The sequence below is a fragment of the Quercus lobata genome, chromosome 4 (genome assembly GCF_001633185.2).
Source record: "Quercus lobata isolate SW786 chromosome 4, ValleyOak3.0 Primary Assembly, whole genome shotgun sequence".
Taxonomy (NCBI): Eukaryota; Viridiplantae; Streptophyta; class Magnoliopsida; order Fagales; family Fagaceae; genus Quercus; species Quercus lobata.
This window is the reverse complement of record NC_044907.1, coordinates 32,105,607-32,121,613: the sequence shown is the minus strand read 5'-3', so window position 1 is coordinate 32,121,613 and position 16,007 is coordinate 32,105,607. Positions and strand designations below refer to the sequence as shown.

General features: G+C 33.3%; 1 protein-coding gene across 1 annotated transcript; it reads right to left on the bottom strand.

Annotated features, from left to right (window-relative positions):
* Positions 1-13,568: 13,568 nt before the first annotated feature.
* On the bottom strand, positions 13,569-15,077 carry LOC115985043 (UPF0481 protein At3g47200-like). The gene has a single exon (XM_031108018.1). The coding sequence runs from the start codon at positions 15,075-15,077 to the stop codon at positions 13,569-13,571; it is 1,509 nt and encodes a 502-aa protein (XP_030963878.1).
* Positions 15,078-16,007: the final 930 nt, after the last annotated feature.

The following is a 16,007-nucleotide window of genomic DNA, read 5'->3' as shown; positions in this document are numbered from 1 at the left end:
AAATAAATACTTTCAATTAGTAACAGAGTAATTCATTGAAAAGACTTTGGCATACCTGGTGAATGCCCCTAGTTTGGGACATATTCCATGCTTCGATGAATGCTGAGGGTGGACAATTGACTTGATGTTGCACCACTGGAGAATATGGAAGAGGATGATAGTTTTCTGTTCCTGAAGAAGAATTTAATGAAGATTTTTTTTTTGAATATGGAAAACTTGAATTTTCTTTCGAAGGAATTGAAAATTTTGATTGATGAAATTTTTTATTTTTTATTTTTTTTGAAAAATTTGGAAATCTTGAATTTTTTCAAGGAATTGAAAATTTTGATTGATGATTTTTTTTTTTTTTTTTTTTTTTTTTTTTTTTTTTTTTTTTTTTTTTTTTTTTTTTTGTGAACAACCTAAGAAGTATGAGCCCAATGCCCCTAGTCCTAAGGCCCCTTTTTGAAAATTTCTTTTTTTTTTTTTTTTTTTTTTTTTTTGGAAAGAATTAGAAAGAATTGATTCTTTTTTTTTTTTTTTTTTTTTTGAAATATGAAGATTTGTTCATTATCAAAAAGAAGGTGAAGATGAAGATGGAGTAAAAGTGATGAAGATTTATTCATGATGATTTTTTTTTTTTTTTTTTTTGAAAAACATATCCTTTGAATGCTAATAACTTTTGCTGGAAGTTGATGCAGATTGCTGGATAAGTCCTTGCTCAATTCCTACAAAAAGATGATTTCAATTAGCAACGGATTTATTCATTGAAATGAATTGGAAGTACTTACCCAATGCCCCTAGTTTTGGGCATATTCACTGCTTGGATTGAACCTGAGTTCATTTGATGTTGCGACCATTGGGGAACATGAAAGAAGATCATGGTCCGCCATCCTTGGTTCCTGCAAAAAGGCTTTCTTTCTCTAGCTTGTTAGAAACCAATTATCATGAAAACTTGCATACAATATAAATAGGCCAATGCTTTAAGTTTAAACATGTTTAATGCAAAACAAATGAACTTAGCCTAACATACACCCAAACAATTTTGTCACATTGTTTTGACTTTGTTCTCCAAGGTTGTTTGGGTGAATGGGACCGGGCATTTGAAAGGCTGCCTACGTACCTCTTTCATAGAGGGTCAGGTCAAGACGTAGTTCAAGAGAATTGGATTTTGAAAAAGAATGATTTTTTTTTTTTTAAATGAGATTTCTCTTTCTTTCTTCTTCTTCTTCTTCTTCCCTTTTTTATTTATTTTATTTTATTATGAACAAGAGATGATCCTTTGAACAACCATTTTGGCAAATCAAAGTATTTAAGAGTCAAACAAATCTCTTTGATTAGGAAGGATCAAGATCATTAAACTCATGTAATCAAATTTGCCTCTTCCTTTTGAACATCGTTAGATTAAGTCTCCAAAGGCAATTAAGAAATGAAATGTGATAATATTTATGAATCACATTGTTGGGTGCAAACAAGGGGAGTGCTCTAAGTTTGGAAGTCCTTTTGAGTCATTTTGAGGATTTGAGAATTTGAGAAATTTTGTCTTCGGACATATCATCCTGTGGGGTTTGACAATTTTAAGCATTTTTCCTTTTTAATTTAAGAGAAAGATATTATTATAGTTTAAGATGCGCCTACAACTAGCAAGACTTCAAGGAGGTCTTTACTCATGGGTTGTAATGTAGGCTGGGTTGGGGTTATGAAATGGAAGATATAAAAGGCTCAAAATTCCCTATGATGTTTCCCCCGAGTATGCATTACTCAAAAATCAAGTATTGGAGGAGTTTTCTCATTTCTTCTTTGTTATCTTCTCACTAGTCTTCATTGGTCACCTGTATCAACAATCATTTTTATGCTCATTCCTCCTGAATCATACCTCTAGACTTTCATTTTGTAAAATTCTTCTCTTTTTAGATTACATCTTCAAGTTTCCAATTTGCTAGGATTTTACCCTTTTTTTTTTTTCTTTTCTTTGGCCCTAACTTTTGCCTAGGCCTCCCTTTTGGGTTTTCAGCCTAGCGGGCTTTCTTTTCTTTTCTTTCCTTTTTTGCCCTAACTTTTGCCTAGACCGCCCTTTTGGGTTTTCAGCCTAGTGGGCTTCTTTTCTTTTTATTTTATTTTATTTTTTTTTTTTTTTTTTTTTTTTTTTTTTTTTTTTTTTTTTTTTTTTTTTTTTTTTTTTTGTTTGTTCTTTCATCTCTTGATTGAATGAACTTTTGGGGACCTTTTGGTCATTTTGATGCACTCTCTAGCCTCAATGCACTTGCACCTTTCTGTGCTTGATGAATCTTTTCCTTTTTTGATGAAATCTCTTTTGGATGAACCTTTTACTCTTCTTGGAACTTGATGCGCATTTTGTTTTCTCTCACATTGATGGAATTTCATTGCTCTTTCCTTGATTGAGTGAAAACTCCTTTTACTTTGATGATCTCTTATCTTTAGCTTAATGAATTCTCCACCTGTCTTTCATGTCTTCTAGGAGAGCTTTATCAATTAGCTTCAAAGCTACAAGATCGACTCCTCCTCAACATGAGATTTAAGCATGCATACTTTGAATTTTCCCACCCTAGGTTTAGATTTTAGTGGGTTCATGTGAAAAAGAGGCTAAGTGTTTAAAGGCTCAAATGGGCTAGCAATGGATAATGAACATTCTTGGTAATAGGAAATAATTTGGTTTAACCAAAGATGGCCTCCTATCCCTAGTAATGCTTGCTTATAGGCACAGTGACTCTTACTCTTTTAATATATTCATCTTAAAGAAATAGAACAAATGCTCTAATGTTTGTGAAACAAAAGAATTTTGAAAATTGGATCAAGTGCATGGATTCTTAGGATTTTCCAATGGATGGATTCTTTTTGATTGCCTTTTAAGACCATTTCTTTTTATATTCTTAGTCAAGTAGCAAAAGTTTTTACATGGATCGAATGAAATTAATCATTTCTTGGTACAAGTTGATTGCTTAAGCCTTTAAACATTAAGATTTAGAAAATGTTTTGTCAAAAGGATCCTCATGTACCATTTTGAAAAGGAGATTTTTTTTCTTTTTTTATTTTTTAACCTTGAAAGAAAAAATTAGGTCTTTTTGAAAAAGTCACTAGGAAGTTCAATGGTCCTAGTTCAAAGATTTTTTTTTTTTTTTAAATGACTTAAGGGCTCAATGACCCTAGTCCAAAGACATTTTTCATTTGAAAAATTCTCTTTTTTTTTTTTTTGGGAAAGATTTGGAAATCTTGATTTTTTTTTTTGAATTTTTTTGTTTTAAATATATATACACGAACAAAGCTCATTAGATGCTACACGAAATTTTTAAATTCAAAAAAAAAACATAGAAACAAACTTTAAGCTTAACCATGATGTTGGAAACCAAATGTGGAGTAAGGCAAAGTTAGGTCACTTGCTTCTTCTTGGTCCATTTAGGATGCTTGAGGCTTGGTGTACTTGAATCTTGATTATGATGAAATGGCTTGGGCTTGCACTTGAAAGGTTTGAACCATATGATCCTTTGGTATTTGCTTGAAATGGCTTGACCTTACACTTGGAAGACATGTATCTTGTGAACTTTTGGCCCTTGATGTTGATCATGTGAATACACCTTTGATGGGCTCAAGTGTTGGGCTTAGAATGATTCCAGAAACAATTTTGGGTTTTCATACCAAGTAGAGTTCAATTACAGGCCTTTGGGCTTGAGTTCATTCATAGCATACAAGGTTCAAACAATTATGATAGGCTCAAGCGTTGGACTTAGGCTAATCATGGTTCAAACAACGGCCAAACACATGCATAATGTAATGCAATTTACATGGACCGACCTAAAGGTAGGTTCTATGGGTCATTACAACATGGGTAGAAGGTAGGTTAAAGGTCCCCACAAGCTAGGACGTCGTACCTCCCAACTTGTGACATCAGGAGCGCCACGTTGGTCCGAACGGTACAGTTTGTGCCTATGAACCACCATGGCATAACCATGATGATCCTTGTCACGGTGGGTGGTAAGTTCACCGCTGGGTATGTGAGTCTCAGGAAGACCACAATCCACGGTTAATACTACCGGGCTTCCGGGCTAACACACAAATAAAATAAATTTCATTCAAGCAAATGATGCATGACATGCAAAATAATGACATATTAGACATATTATATACAAAAAAACAATAAAAAAAACAATGACATGGTTGGCCACCATAATCGAATTGAAGCTTAGCCCTCAATATCCCCAGTGGAGTCGCCACTGTGAGAGATCGCGCCCCCGGCCTGTTTTTATAGGATGTTGGCCAAACCTATGTGAATGGGTGGAGTCGTGTTATTGCCTCTCAAAATGGAGGTTCGACTAGTTATATTTTTCCCTTTAGATTAAGGGTTTTACAATGGAGTCGCCACTTATTTAATTATTGGAAAAATAAGAAAACCATAAATGAAAATTTTCTCATTTTATTAATGTGAAATTGAATTTACATTGATCATAGGAAAATTACATGGTTTTGGTCCTAGATACAATCTAAGATAAAATACAAGACTTTGTTTCCTAGTTACAATCTAAAAATTGAAAATTACATGGATAAGCATTTGATCTACTAACCCTTGATCTAAGCTCGGAGGCTATGTTACAAGGTGGGAAGGTGTTAGGCACCCACCTTATCCGGTGAAACCGGTCTTTTAGACTATGGTGTCCAACATTCATATCACATCATCCAATATGTCAATCAATTTACATGTTGAATTTAATGTGTGTGCATGTGATAAACCCTAATTCAATTTATTAAGTATTGCATTTGGATTAAAAAATAAATTCTAGTGAATGTGTGTGGATGGTGATAACCTAGATTCAAGGATTTGAAAGAATTATTAAACAAACATGTTTTTCATATTTTTGATGTGAATCTAAGATTAAATCTAGTGATATGTATGAACATGTGATGAACAACCAAGAACATGTGAAGAACACATATAAGAACAATTAAAAACATTCAAACATATTCAAGGGAATTATCATGCTTTAATCTTAAATTCTCATCATGGCAACATAAACAAACAGTTAGGGAAGGAGATTATACCTTCATGCAAGATTCATATGGCAGAGGAAGGGACTCTTGATGGAGGTCCTAAGGGTGGAGGAAAAGAAGAGCTAGGAGAGGAAGAATGAGTCTCACTCAATACCTTAAGTCTCAGGAAGGCTAAGATATGACAAGACTACTCAACTTCACTAGAACTCAAGAGAGGAGAAGAGAGGGGGGGTTTTTGTGTTTTGGAATGAAGGAGATGGGGGGTTTATATAGTAGTGGTGGAGGAAATATGAATGGAAGGCCATTTAATGAGGGCTGACAAAGAATCATGAACCTAGACCTCATTTTAGCCTTGGGGGAAATCTGGTGCATTAAATGGAAAGATTGGTGGGAGTGAGGAGCAAGCCAAAATTCGGTTTTCTCGTAGCTGCTGTAACAGCCTATAGAGCCAACTTTGAAAAATCATATCTACTTCAATTCTGATCGTAATTGTCTCATTCTTATGCTCAAATTGAAGCTCCAGATGTCTAGTTTCTGGGAAAAATAACCTCATTCACAGATTCAAAATATTATGGGAAATATCGATGAAATGGTGAGCAGAGGTCATTTGTTAGAAAATAGTTTCAGCACAATTAACACCAATAGTCCCCAAATTAGCTCCCAATTAACATTAAATGGCTCCAATCACTCTCATTTCAGACTTAATTCGTTCCAAATTTACTTTAATTAAAAGATAACTGAACAAATTACTCATTGAATAATTAATATTTAACTATCTAGTTAATTAGGTGTGTGCAACCTTACCATAAAATGTAGTCCTAACCAATCAAATTATGACACATCATCGATCTCAAATTGATTATACTTATAACCAATTGAAATCAATTGTTCATAATCACATATAGTCGGACTCAATTTGTGATAGTGCATCTCAGCCATTAAAACTTGATTTGATGATAACTTTCAATCTAATGGTCCGATTAGGGCTCATGACCAGCCGATTTAATTGTTACAACATCAAGATCACTTTGGTGAAATGAGATTAAGGATCTGATGACTAGAATCAAGATGCATATTTCCAATGTGAAATTACCCTTTTATCCTCCATGTGAGGTTAAATGCGGGTTGCAAAATAGGGTGTCAACATTAACCTAGTTATTTAGCCAAGTGATTACTTAGATAAATTATTCAGATCTAGGTTAACACTATAAAATCATATCATGTAAATAATGTGGAAATATAAAGAACACACGATATGATAACCCAAGAAAACCAAATTGGTAAAAAACTTGGGGAAGATTTAACCTAGCTATCCTTAAGGTAAAACAAATCCACTATGAAATAATTGAAGTTTGTACAATAGAACTTAGACTACTAACATCCTATTGCTACCTCAAGTAGAAAACTTACTACCACACCATGTGACAGCTCTGAATCCACAGATTACTTCTTTCTTTGATCCACTGCAACCACACGTTTTCCTACTTGTGACTTTGAGACTCCACTCAAAGATTTCAAATCTTCTTTAAGTTCCTTATGCAGCAATTGAAGTGATCACCAAGTTTTTGACATGAATCTTGATTTTGATAACCTAAGTGTGTATGAAGGTAAACACCTCTAGATCTCACAAGAGATTCAACACATAGCACTTCAAAGACTTCTAAAACGTAGTCAGGGTTTTTCCTTTTAAACTTGGAGTAAAAAATAAAACCTTACACGTCATATGAGCTTGGGCTGAATTGGAAATTCTGTAGAAATAATAATTTGCATGAGGTTCGATCGATCGAGTCTAATTTTCGATTGATCGAGCCTTACAGATTTAGTCCAATAAATTTTGCAATCACTCGATTCCAATTTTATAAATAAACATACTTTGAGCAAGTCTAAATCTAGACTAAATGTTTTGATCATGGTTTGCTAACACAATACAAATTGAAGTTTTAATACATTTAGTTTCTAAAGTCTTAGAACCTAACACAAAAGAGTTTAAAGGATCACAAAGAGTGGGCAAGAGCCCAACAGTGAAAGAAGAAAAGAGAAAACCATGTATAAGGTGAGCAAGACCCAAGAAAATGGTACAAATGAAATTGTCCTCAAAAGGGATCCCAAAAACCCCAGCAAAAAAGGAAGCAAACCCATGGAAAGGAAAGAAAGAGGAGACACAAATGGGTGTGAAGGCCCATAAATGAGTGTGAAAAAACCCACAAATGGAATTAGTTGTGCTCGTAAAGGACCCAAGAAGAGGAAGACAAAAAAATGAGTAAAAATAAGTCCTGAGACTCAATTCTGTAAGGTTGAATTTATTCAACCATCTAATTGGCTTTATTCCGTGCCAAATTTGCTTGTAATTCAGCATTTAGTAACCCTGTATTTAGGTGGGTTTGATGTAAGGGTAGTGAGTGAGATAGAGTGAAGTTTGCTCAAGAGTGTGCAAGAAAACAGAGACTCGCGGCTGGGACTCGCGGGTGAACTCGCGGCTGCAAGCCACCAGAAGCAGCACACGTGCCAAGCATGCTGGAAGATGACAGTCATGCTAGCTGGAGCACTACAGGACAAAACAGACACAACTGGCCATACGGTTATCTCGCGACTGGATCTCGCGACTTAGTCAAGCCGCGAGGTCAAGCCGCGAGCCACCCCTGTTTTGTAAAACCTGACGTTTCACATTCTTTCCACCTCCAGTATAAATACCCCTATTACCCACGATTGAAAGGGAGCTTCCAGAGAGAATTTTGAGAGAGAACCCTAAAGAAAACCAGATTGTTTCAACCCACAATCTCTACCTTAGATCTCTTCAAATTCCTCAACTCTCTTCCTCTCCATTGTCAAATCCTTGAGAGGCATTATACCAAACCAGGTTCTCACCATCTCATCATTGTGAGACTGCTGTTGGATTTCTGGGAAGCAGTTAGGAAGGAACCATCTTCATTGGTTGATGCTACGGTCTAGTAGCGGAATCCGGAAAGCTAGAAAAGAAAAAGGCTTCGGCGCAACCTCGTTGGAGCAAGAAACTTGGAGGGCTTAGGTGCACTGGGTAGATTAGGCTTGGAGGGTCTATTGCTGTCCTTGTATCCCAACTATATTTTCTAGTGGATTGATTACCGCTTGGAGGGCGGCGGAGAGGTTTTTCGCCGAGGGCTTCGGTTTCCTCTTCGATAACACATCGCGTGTTGTCTTTGTGTTTGCATCTTCCTTCCTCTATATCTTTGCCTTTTTATTTATCTGCTGTGGATTTTAATCTGTTATGGCTTAGATAGTATTTAATCAATTTCGTATGATAGCATATGTTAAGTTTCCGCACACTAGTTGTTTGACATATTGCTTGAATTGATTAAGTTGTTATTTGGGGGTCTAAACGTTCAAAGGTGTTTTTACACGTTTTTGAACTTTCAAATTCCATGAATGAAATTCCACAAAAACAGATCCACAAAAGTAGTTCCACCAAAGTAAACATCATGAGTTATGGAACTGAAAAAGACCAAACAAGGGCATCATCTCTCTAATTCGTGGTCCAAACCCATGGAAAATCTCAATTTTGCAATAAGGAAGAAGTGGTTTAGTTAGTGGGGGAGTGGTTTCCAGTGAATGGTGGAACTTGTAGTTTTTCCCTTAGTTAATGTGTTAGCTTGGAATGCATGAACCAATGATTTGACTTGGTTCCACCGCATGCATGTTATCTCTCTACTATTCCCTCTCAATTTTTCCTATCAATCAAGTTGTCATCTATTACATTAAATGCCCTACCTACTCCTTTGACTTTCGATTAAGGCATCTTCCTTTTGTAGCTAAAGCCAAATGCTCTTTCCAAGTTATAATTGTCAAAATAAGCTAAGTTTGCAGGCAACCCTCTGTCCAATGTAAGTCTACTGGACTACTTTAGATTCATGGCAGAAAGCCATAGTTTAGCCAGCAAACCAAAGGCATTTCTGTCTAGAGGAAACAAACCATATCTACTATAAAAAGAACACCAAAGAATAACAAAAGGGAGAAGAAGAGGGAAGAAGAAACGGGGAATTCCAAAAGAGGAGATGGCTTTATCCTACTTCTTCCAAATCTTCAAAAATATCACTTAGCCTCTAAAAGACCTTCTACAAAAACATGCACACATCAGTTCTCACTCTCTCCCATTCAAATAAAATCTTCTTCTTACTATGCATATTATTATATTTTACATTTCTTGGTGCTTCAGTAGAAGTTTCCATGGACTATGTTAACTTAAATGTTTTACAATAAGAGTTCTTTAGTAGAATATCATAATAATACCACACTACAACACCACTCTTGAGAAACTGCATCATCTCTCCCAAGGAACTACTGTAGAATATTAGAATAGTACCACACTAGAGTTTTGCAAAGGAACCACTACAACATCGCTCTAAAAGAACTACTACAAAATGTTAGAATAGTACCCCACTAGAGTTCTCTGGTGGAACCATAGCAACATTGTTCTCTGGAAACTGTAACATCACTCCCAAGGAACTGATAAAGAATGTCAAAACAATACCATATCAGAATTTTGTGAAGGAACTACCACAACATTGTTGCCGCGGAACCGCTAAAGAATGTCATATGGTACCATATCAAAGTTCAACAAAGGAGCTCCATTGCAAAATTATTTCACAATAAAATACAAGATTAGCCTTAAATATTCTATTTTTAATCTCCTTTCTATTGTGAATATTATAAAATATTGGTTTACTCATTTTATAGGGGGAAAAGTCATTTTACAACATTTAAACACTTACAAGGTTATTTTATTGCTTAGGAGAAAGCGTGGCCATAACATGCCAAAGGGTGACCTGTTGGCACAAGTTCCAATCTAGACTTCCTAAACAACCTTGGGTCTAATTGCCAACATATCGAAGTACAGCACATGTATTGGTTAAAAAACAAATCTCAACAAAAAGAACAAATAGGATTAGAAATAAACAAAGAAAAATCAGGATTAAGATGTAAGACTATTAATATAAATTTTTTTAATAATAAATTATATATACACATAATGCATTTAAAGGGAAGGAGAAAGTAGCTCCTAAGTCTTGAGACATGAACATTTGCAAATATAATCTAATGTTGTCCAACAATCATTTCGTGAATTCTAGTTAGTTCAGCTAGTAAAGTTTTTTTGTCGTCAAAGAAGGGATATGTGTTTGAATCCCTACTATAACAAAAACTAATTAATATCTTGACCTAATAATAAAGAGTGATTATCATGTAACAAATATCACAATGTACATATCTCATAAGAAAGTGTACAATCACTAATGTATAGAAACCAAAAAGAACTTAATTAATATACATACACACACACACACACACACACACATATATATATATATATATATATATATATAATTTGATTTGATTTGATTGGTTTTGTACAAATTCTCACATGAAGAAGAACAACAACAATTTTTTTTTTTTTTTTTTTTTAAGAAGTAGTAGCAACGTTCTTTTATTTTGTATTTTTCCTTCTAGATTAAAATACTACTTTATTTTCCCTTTTTTCTCCTTTGCTTTTATATTATTTTCAAAAGTAGTAGCAATGTTCTTTCTATTTTTTTTATTATAAAACTTGACCTACAGAAAGGATCGATAATCAATTATTTATACGGTAAGATATATTTACAACAAATATTATTACAAAAAACCAAATTTTATTATTAAAAAAATTTCAACAAAATTTTTTTTCCTGCATAGAATGGATTTTAGAGTTCCTCTCTATAAATTCGAGGAGCCTCTGATAAATTTAATAGTTTACGTTCATCTTTTTTCATTTTGTGTTGTCATTCTTTGCGTATGGAATATAATGATAGATCACCACATCCATACTTATCCATGTATTAATTGAAAATGTGGTTATTTCTCACTCTGTCATACTCAGAAAACAATACATGACCACATTTTCCAACCATGTCATCAATACCTAAAATGGACTCTCTCTCAAGTCACAATAATGCTCGACTGAAACGAAACGAAGACTTTTTTTTTTTTTTTTTTTTTTGAGAAACATGAAAAACGAAGACTTTGTTAAGATGCAAGGAAATAAATTATGTCTTCAAACGACACCGTGTCAGCTTAATGGAATAACAAAGATGCTCACATAACCGACTAGAGCACAGTCGTTCTACTAAAGTAACAAAGTTGTTCTACTAAAGTAAAGCACAGCCGTTTTGATTCAAGCAAAGGAACACAAAGATGCTCATATAACTGACTAGAGCACGTGTGAATATGAAACCAATCAGCTTTGGACACATGGCAGAAGTTAGTTACTACAAAGTTTGTATTTCCAGTTTTCCTGCTTAGTTGGATCATATTTATTTAGAGCATTTACATCAACTCATACAAGGCTTTATGTTTATTTTAACGTAAAAACTTTTTTTTTTCCTATTTTACATACTTACTTTTCAAAACATCTCCCATCAAATTATTTATTTTACACTACATTTCATTAAAATATTTTTTTTTTCTTGATTTTTTAAATCGTTTATATTTTTTCATACACAACAATCATCATCCACTCTCTTTCTTCTTACTTGAAATACGTAAAGAAAGAATAAACAATTAAGTACAAAATGAATAATATCAGTATAAATTTACTCAGTTATTATAACAAATTTATAAATTTACATAATCATACATAGATCGATGTAGGTTATTTTTAGGCAAAATTGTGTAAATTCTGCATATTCTTTTATTAAAGACAGATTAATGTAAATGCTCTTAATTAGTTCATCTTCTTCATTTTGATGCTTTTGTATATATATGAAAACAGAGCTTTACTTTTAATTATTCATTCTTACTGTTTGGTTAATAAGGGAATTGGTTATATTTAGTATTTACTTTGAATTTCCTTAGAGAGAGAAAGAGTGAGAAGCCCACACACAGAAACAACTCTTAAATGTAACAAGAAAGACCATTTCTAATGTGTGTTTTACTGCATACCAGAATGATCAGAGTGTCGCTCTCATCCTGGCTGGCGACACTCTCAACAGTTAAATGGGTCACAAGTGAAAGTAGGGTAGAAGCCAGAAATTTTTTCTAGACGGGACCAAGCTATATAAAATAAAGTTCTTAAGTTCAAAAAAAAAAAATTTAATTAATTAATTAAAGATTCATAATTAAAAAGTAAAAACAATGTTTTATTTCATAAATTTATTTTTAGACTCGGATTGTTTTAATTTTAATCCTAACTTCAATTTTATATGGCTCAACTTTGAAACGTTCACCGAGTCCATTAACGTGGATATTAGTTGTTGTAATTTAAGATCACATTTTAATGTATTTATTTAGGTTCACAACTTTGATCTTTCTAGGGGTTTCACGATCATAAGTTTCAGCATTTGAAATATAGAAATGAGTGATGGCCTCAAAATCCTGAACACTTTTTCTCTTCATATATGAATCTGTGAATGATTTTGCCATAAATTACTCCAACTACAAAATATAAATTAAAATTTATAATCTAGTTATATAGACTTAAAAAACATTGCAGAACTGAATATCTCTCTATAATAATTCCGCATACTAGTATCATTCCTATCAATATGATCAAATTTGGGATACAAATAAAATATAATAATGTTAGGGCCATATTTTTCATTAGTTGGCATATCCTTTGACAAAATATAATTTACTTGTATTTGGATAGTTCTAACTGGATTCTAAAATATCATGAAATATGTCTCACATACAAAACAAGGGGTATTATTAAAGATATGAAGATTGCACCAAGAAACAAGTGTGAAAAGTTGAAAAGAGTGAACCTCAACACAAGCTTGATACAAGTTTCTATCAAAGATTTAATGAACCTCGATACAAGCTCAATACTACTTGATCTATCGAGCTTCAAAGATCCAGAATTCCAATTTTTTTTTTTTTTTTTTTTGGCCCATGATGACTTGGAGTTCTAAGGTTTTAATTCATTCACTAAACTTCTAGATAATATAAACGGATTATTTTATAGCCGTCATCATACACAGAGACTCACATAGAGAATCTATACACTTATTGTGAAGCTACTATGTTTTATGTGCCTTTGAGTTTTGTGATCTAAGTGCTTCCTTCTATTCAAGTGTATTGAAGAACTTAGCATCTAAGAATAAGTTTCAAGTTGCTGGGAGTTAGTTACATATTGGATCCGTGCAAAAGGAATAAGTCTACAAAATCAAGACCAATTAAGGATTGGCATGAGAATTTTACTATAGCTATGTACTTTGAAAGGTTTTCTCCATTAATCAACAAATCACCGTGTCAATTTATTTTCCGCTAAATTCTAGATTATTTGGTTATTTATTCATGCCTCCATGATATTACATGTAATTTGACCTAATTAATCAACCTAGGTAACTAAATTAATTAATTGGGGTCAACCAATAACTCAACAAATAACCTCTTTTTTTTTTTTTTTTTTTTTTTTAAGGTAATGAACTTACTTCAGCACTTCAAAGAAAAACAGTTTCAATATGTATTAAAGTTTCAATACCTTACGTTGGTCAAAAAAAAAAAGTTTCAATACCTTACAAATTAGAACTTTCTAGAAAGGAAAGGATATCACAAACTAAACAGATTGACAATACCGAATACAATTACAAGCGATTGCCAATCTTCCAACTATTTGATAAAATCACAAAGAAAATTCTTAAATATTCTTGAGGACAAAAGGCCTTAAGAAATTCAAGAAAAGTTACAAGCAGGACTATGACCCCAATAAAAGTTGCAGTGCCTCTCCAAATATCACCAAAATATATTGTTCTCAAGGATCCCATATTACGGTTACAATCGTTGTCATAGTAGTCATTCAGCTCTTGAGCGAGTTCATAGTAACAGGATCTCTTTTGCTCTATTTGTAGGCCAAGTCTGTTCACCATAGTGGCAACTGCTTTATTGCTGCCTAACTTATTAACAATAATCCCTTTCTCAACAAGCAACTCCACATCATCTCTAGTGTTGATAAGAAAATCCAATAGCACTATATAATTGCATATGTAAGTTTTAAATGGATAATGACACAGCTCCAGTGCCATGAGGTTTCGGAAAATGCCTTCAGTTTCATCATGTACCGCCAAGCATGGGACTTCTAAGAAAGTTTGCGTATTCACCAAGCATAGAAAGTAGTCCAAGCACGGTAAGCAATGCAAGAGCCATGAGCAAGTGAAGCAAGGAAATATTTCCGTAAGCTTACTTTTCTTGAAATTTATGTCGAGTAACCGTCTTCTCTCTTCAGGCTTTTTGAATACCACTCCTGCCTCATCTAGCTTTTTTGCATTATGAAGAGTTTCAATAGGTGGTCCAGTATTTTCAAAATAGGTTGGATAGTAGAAATGTCTCATCAAATCAGTAAAATGTTTTACTTCTAATTCCTTCTCATCAATGATTGTTTCTTTCTCCTCGATATTGGGAAAAAGGTACTTACTTACAAGCATAAGAAAGGAACCATATTTGTTTTGTTCAGGATTGAAAAATTTTGCATATAACTCGTCAAGAATAAAAAATGGAAGTTGATTCTCAAGTAATAGCAAGTCTTGTGTTATGTGCTTCCTCAGCAATGGTGTACTCGTTATACAATCGTTTCTATCTTCTTTCCCATTGCTTCCAGCTTCTCCACTGGCGTTGCTTTCATTTTCTCTACACACAGTAGACTTCAAGAAGTGCTCAATGATAAATGCAGAATCCAATAGAACCATTTTCACGAAATCTTCGCTGCTAATATAAAAAATCTCATCATAACAACGACGGATCTTTAGTTCATTTGCTTCAATAACACTTGCAATATCCTTGTGGTCCTTGTGGTCTTTCCCAGTACGATAGCAAAATTCCCTGAGATATCTTAGTTTCAGCATTTCCATGGCACATAGTTCATTTTCACCGTGGTGAAGAGGGCCTATGGAAATTAACTTTGGAGTGTTGGCTTCTTTGTTTACCCTGCGAAGTTTCTTAGGGACTCTGTAGATGCTACATTCATTCCACTGGGCTGGCTCCATGACCAGTGGAATGTCAATGGCCAACTCTTCGCATCTCATTTCTTTTGCAGTTGTATCTAGAAACGAAAGAACTTCTTTTCTAAGTGAATCAGCAGCAGTAACAAGCTTGGCCATCTTTTCCAATAATCAACAAGTTGACTTTTCCTAGTGACAAATAAACAACAATCATCCCGTCAAAAAAATAAAAATAAAATAAACAACAATCATAATCACTAGAATAGAATCATTAATTCCAAAGCTTATTTCAATTAAAACACAAAAATAATAATGATGAACTCGTGAAGAGCCTTGTAGCTTGATATTTCCAACAGAGGTTCAAATTTCCCTCCCCTGTTATTGTAAGTTTGTAACAATCATATTATCAAACTCGTAGTCACCTGCCACCATTAAGGATGAAATTCTAATTGGGCTACAATATATATATATATACATATATGTATATATATATATATATATATATATATTAAAGGTAAAAGGTCAAAGATGAAAATAATCTCAGGGTTTAAGGCTCAAAAATGTACTTTGGTCTTATTAAAAGTTATCCAATTCGTAAATTTACATTTGACTATTTGAAAAAAAAAATGATTTTGTTATCGAATGTCTCAAGGGTATTAATTTGTTAGTGAACTATTTTAAGAAAGTTTTTATTAAAAAAAAAGAAAAAGAAAAAAGTAACTACTATTTTTTAGCCTTAAATAATGTGGTAGTGAGTTTTAATTTACACATTTTATTTAGTTAGTAGGTGATGTGGTAGTTTCTTTTTTTTTTTAAAAAAAGTTATTAAAGTACTGGAGGGAAAGCAAGCTCTTCCTATAAAAGTGGCATCAAAACTTTCCTAAAATAATTTATTAAAAAATTCCTTAAGGACCCCAGTTAACTAGACCCATAAAAAAATTATATATAAAAAAAAAAAAAAAAAACCTTTAAAGTTTGTTAAGATTCTGTAATAGAATGGTTTTAAGTTTTCATGTACGTATCACAATTGTCTATTAAGTAATACATGAGAAATTTATTGACAAATATGTTTATAATATGATGATATGA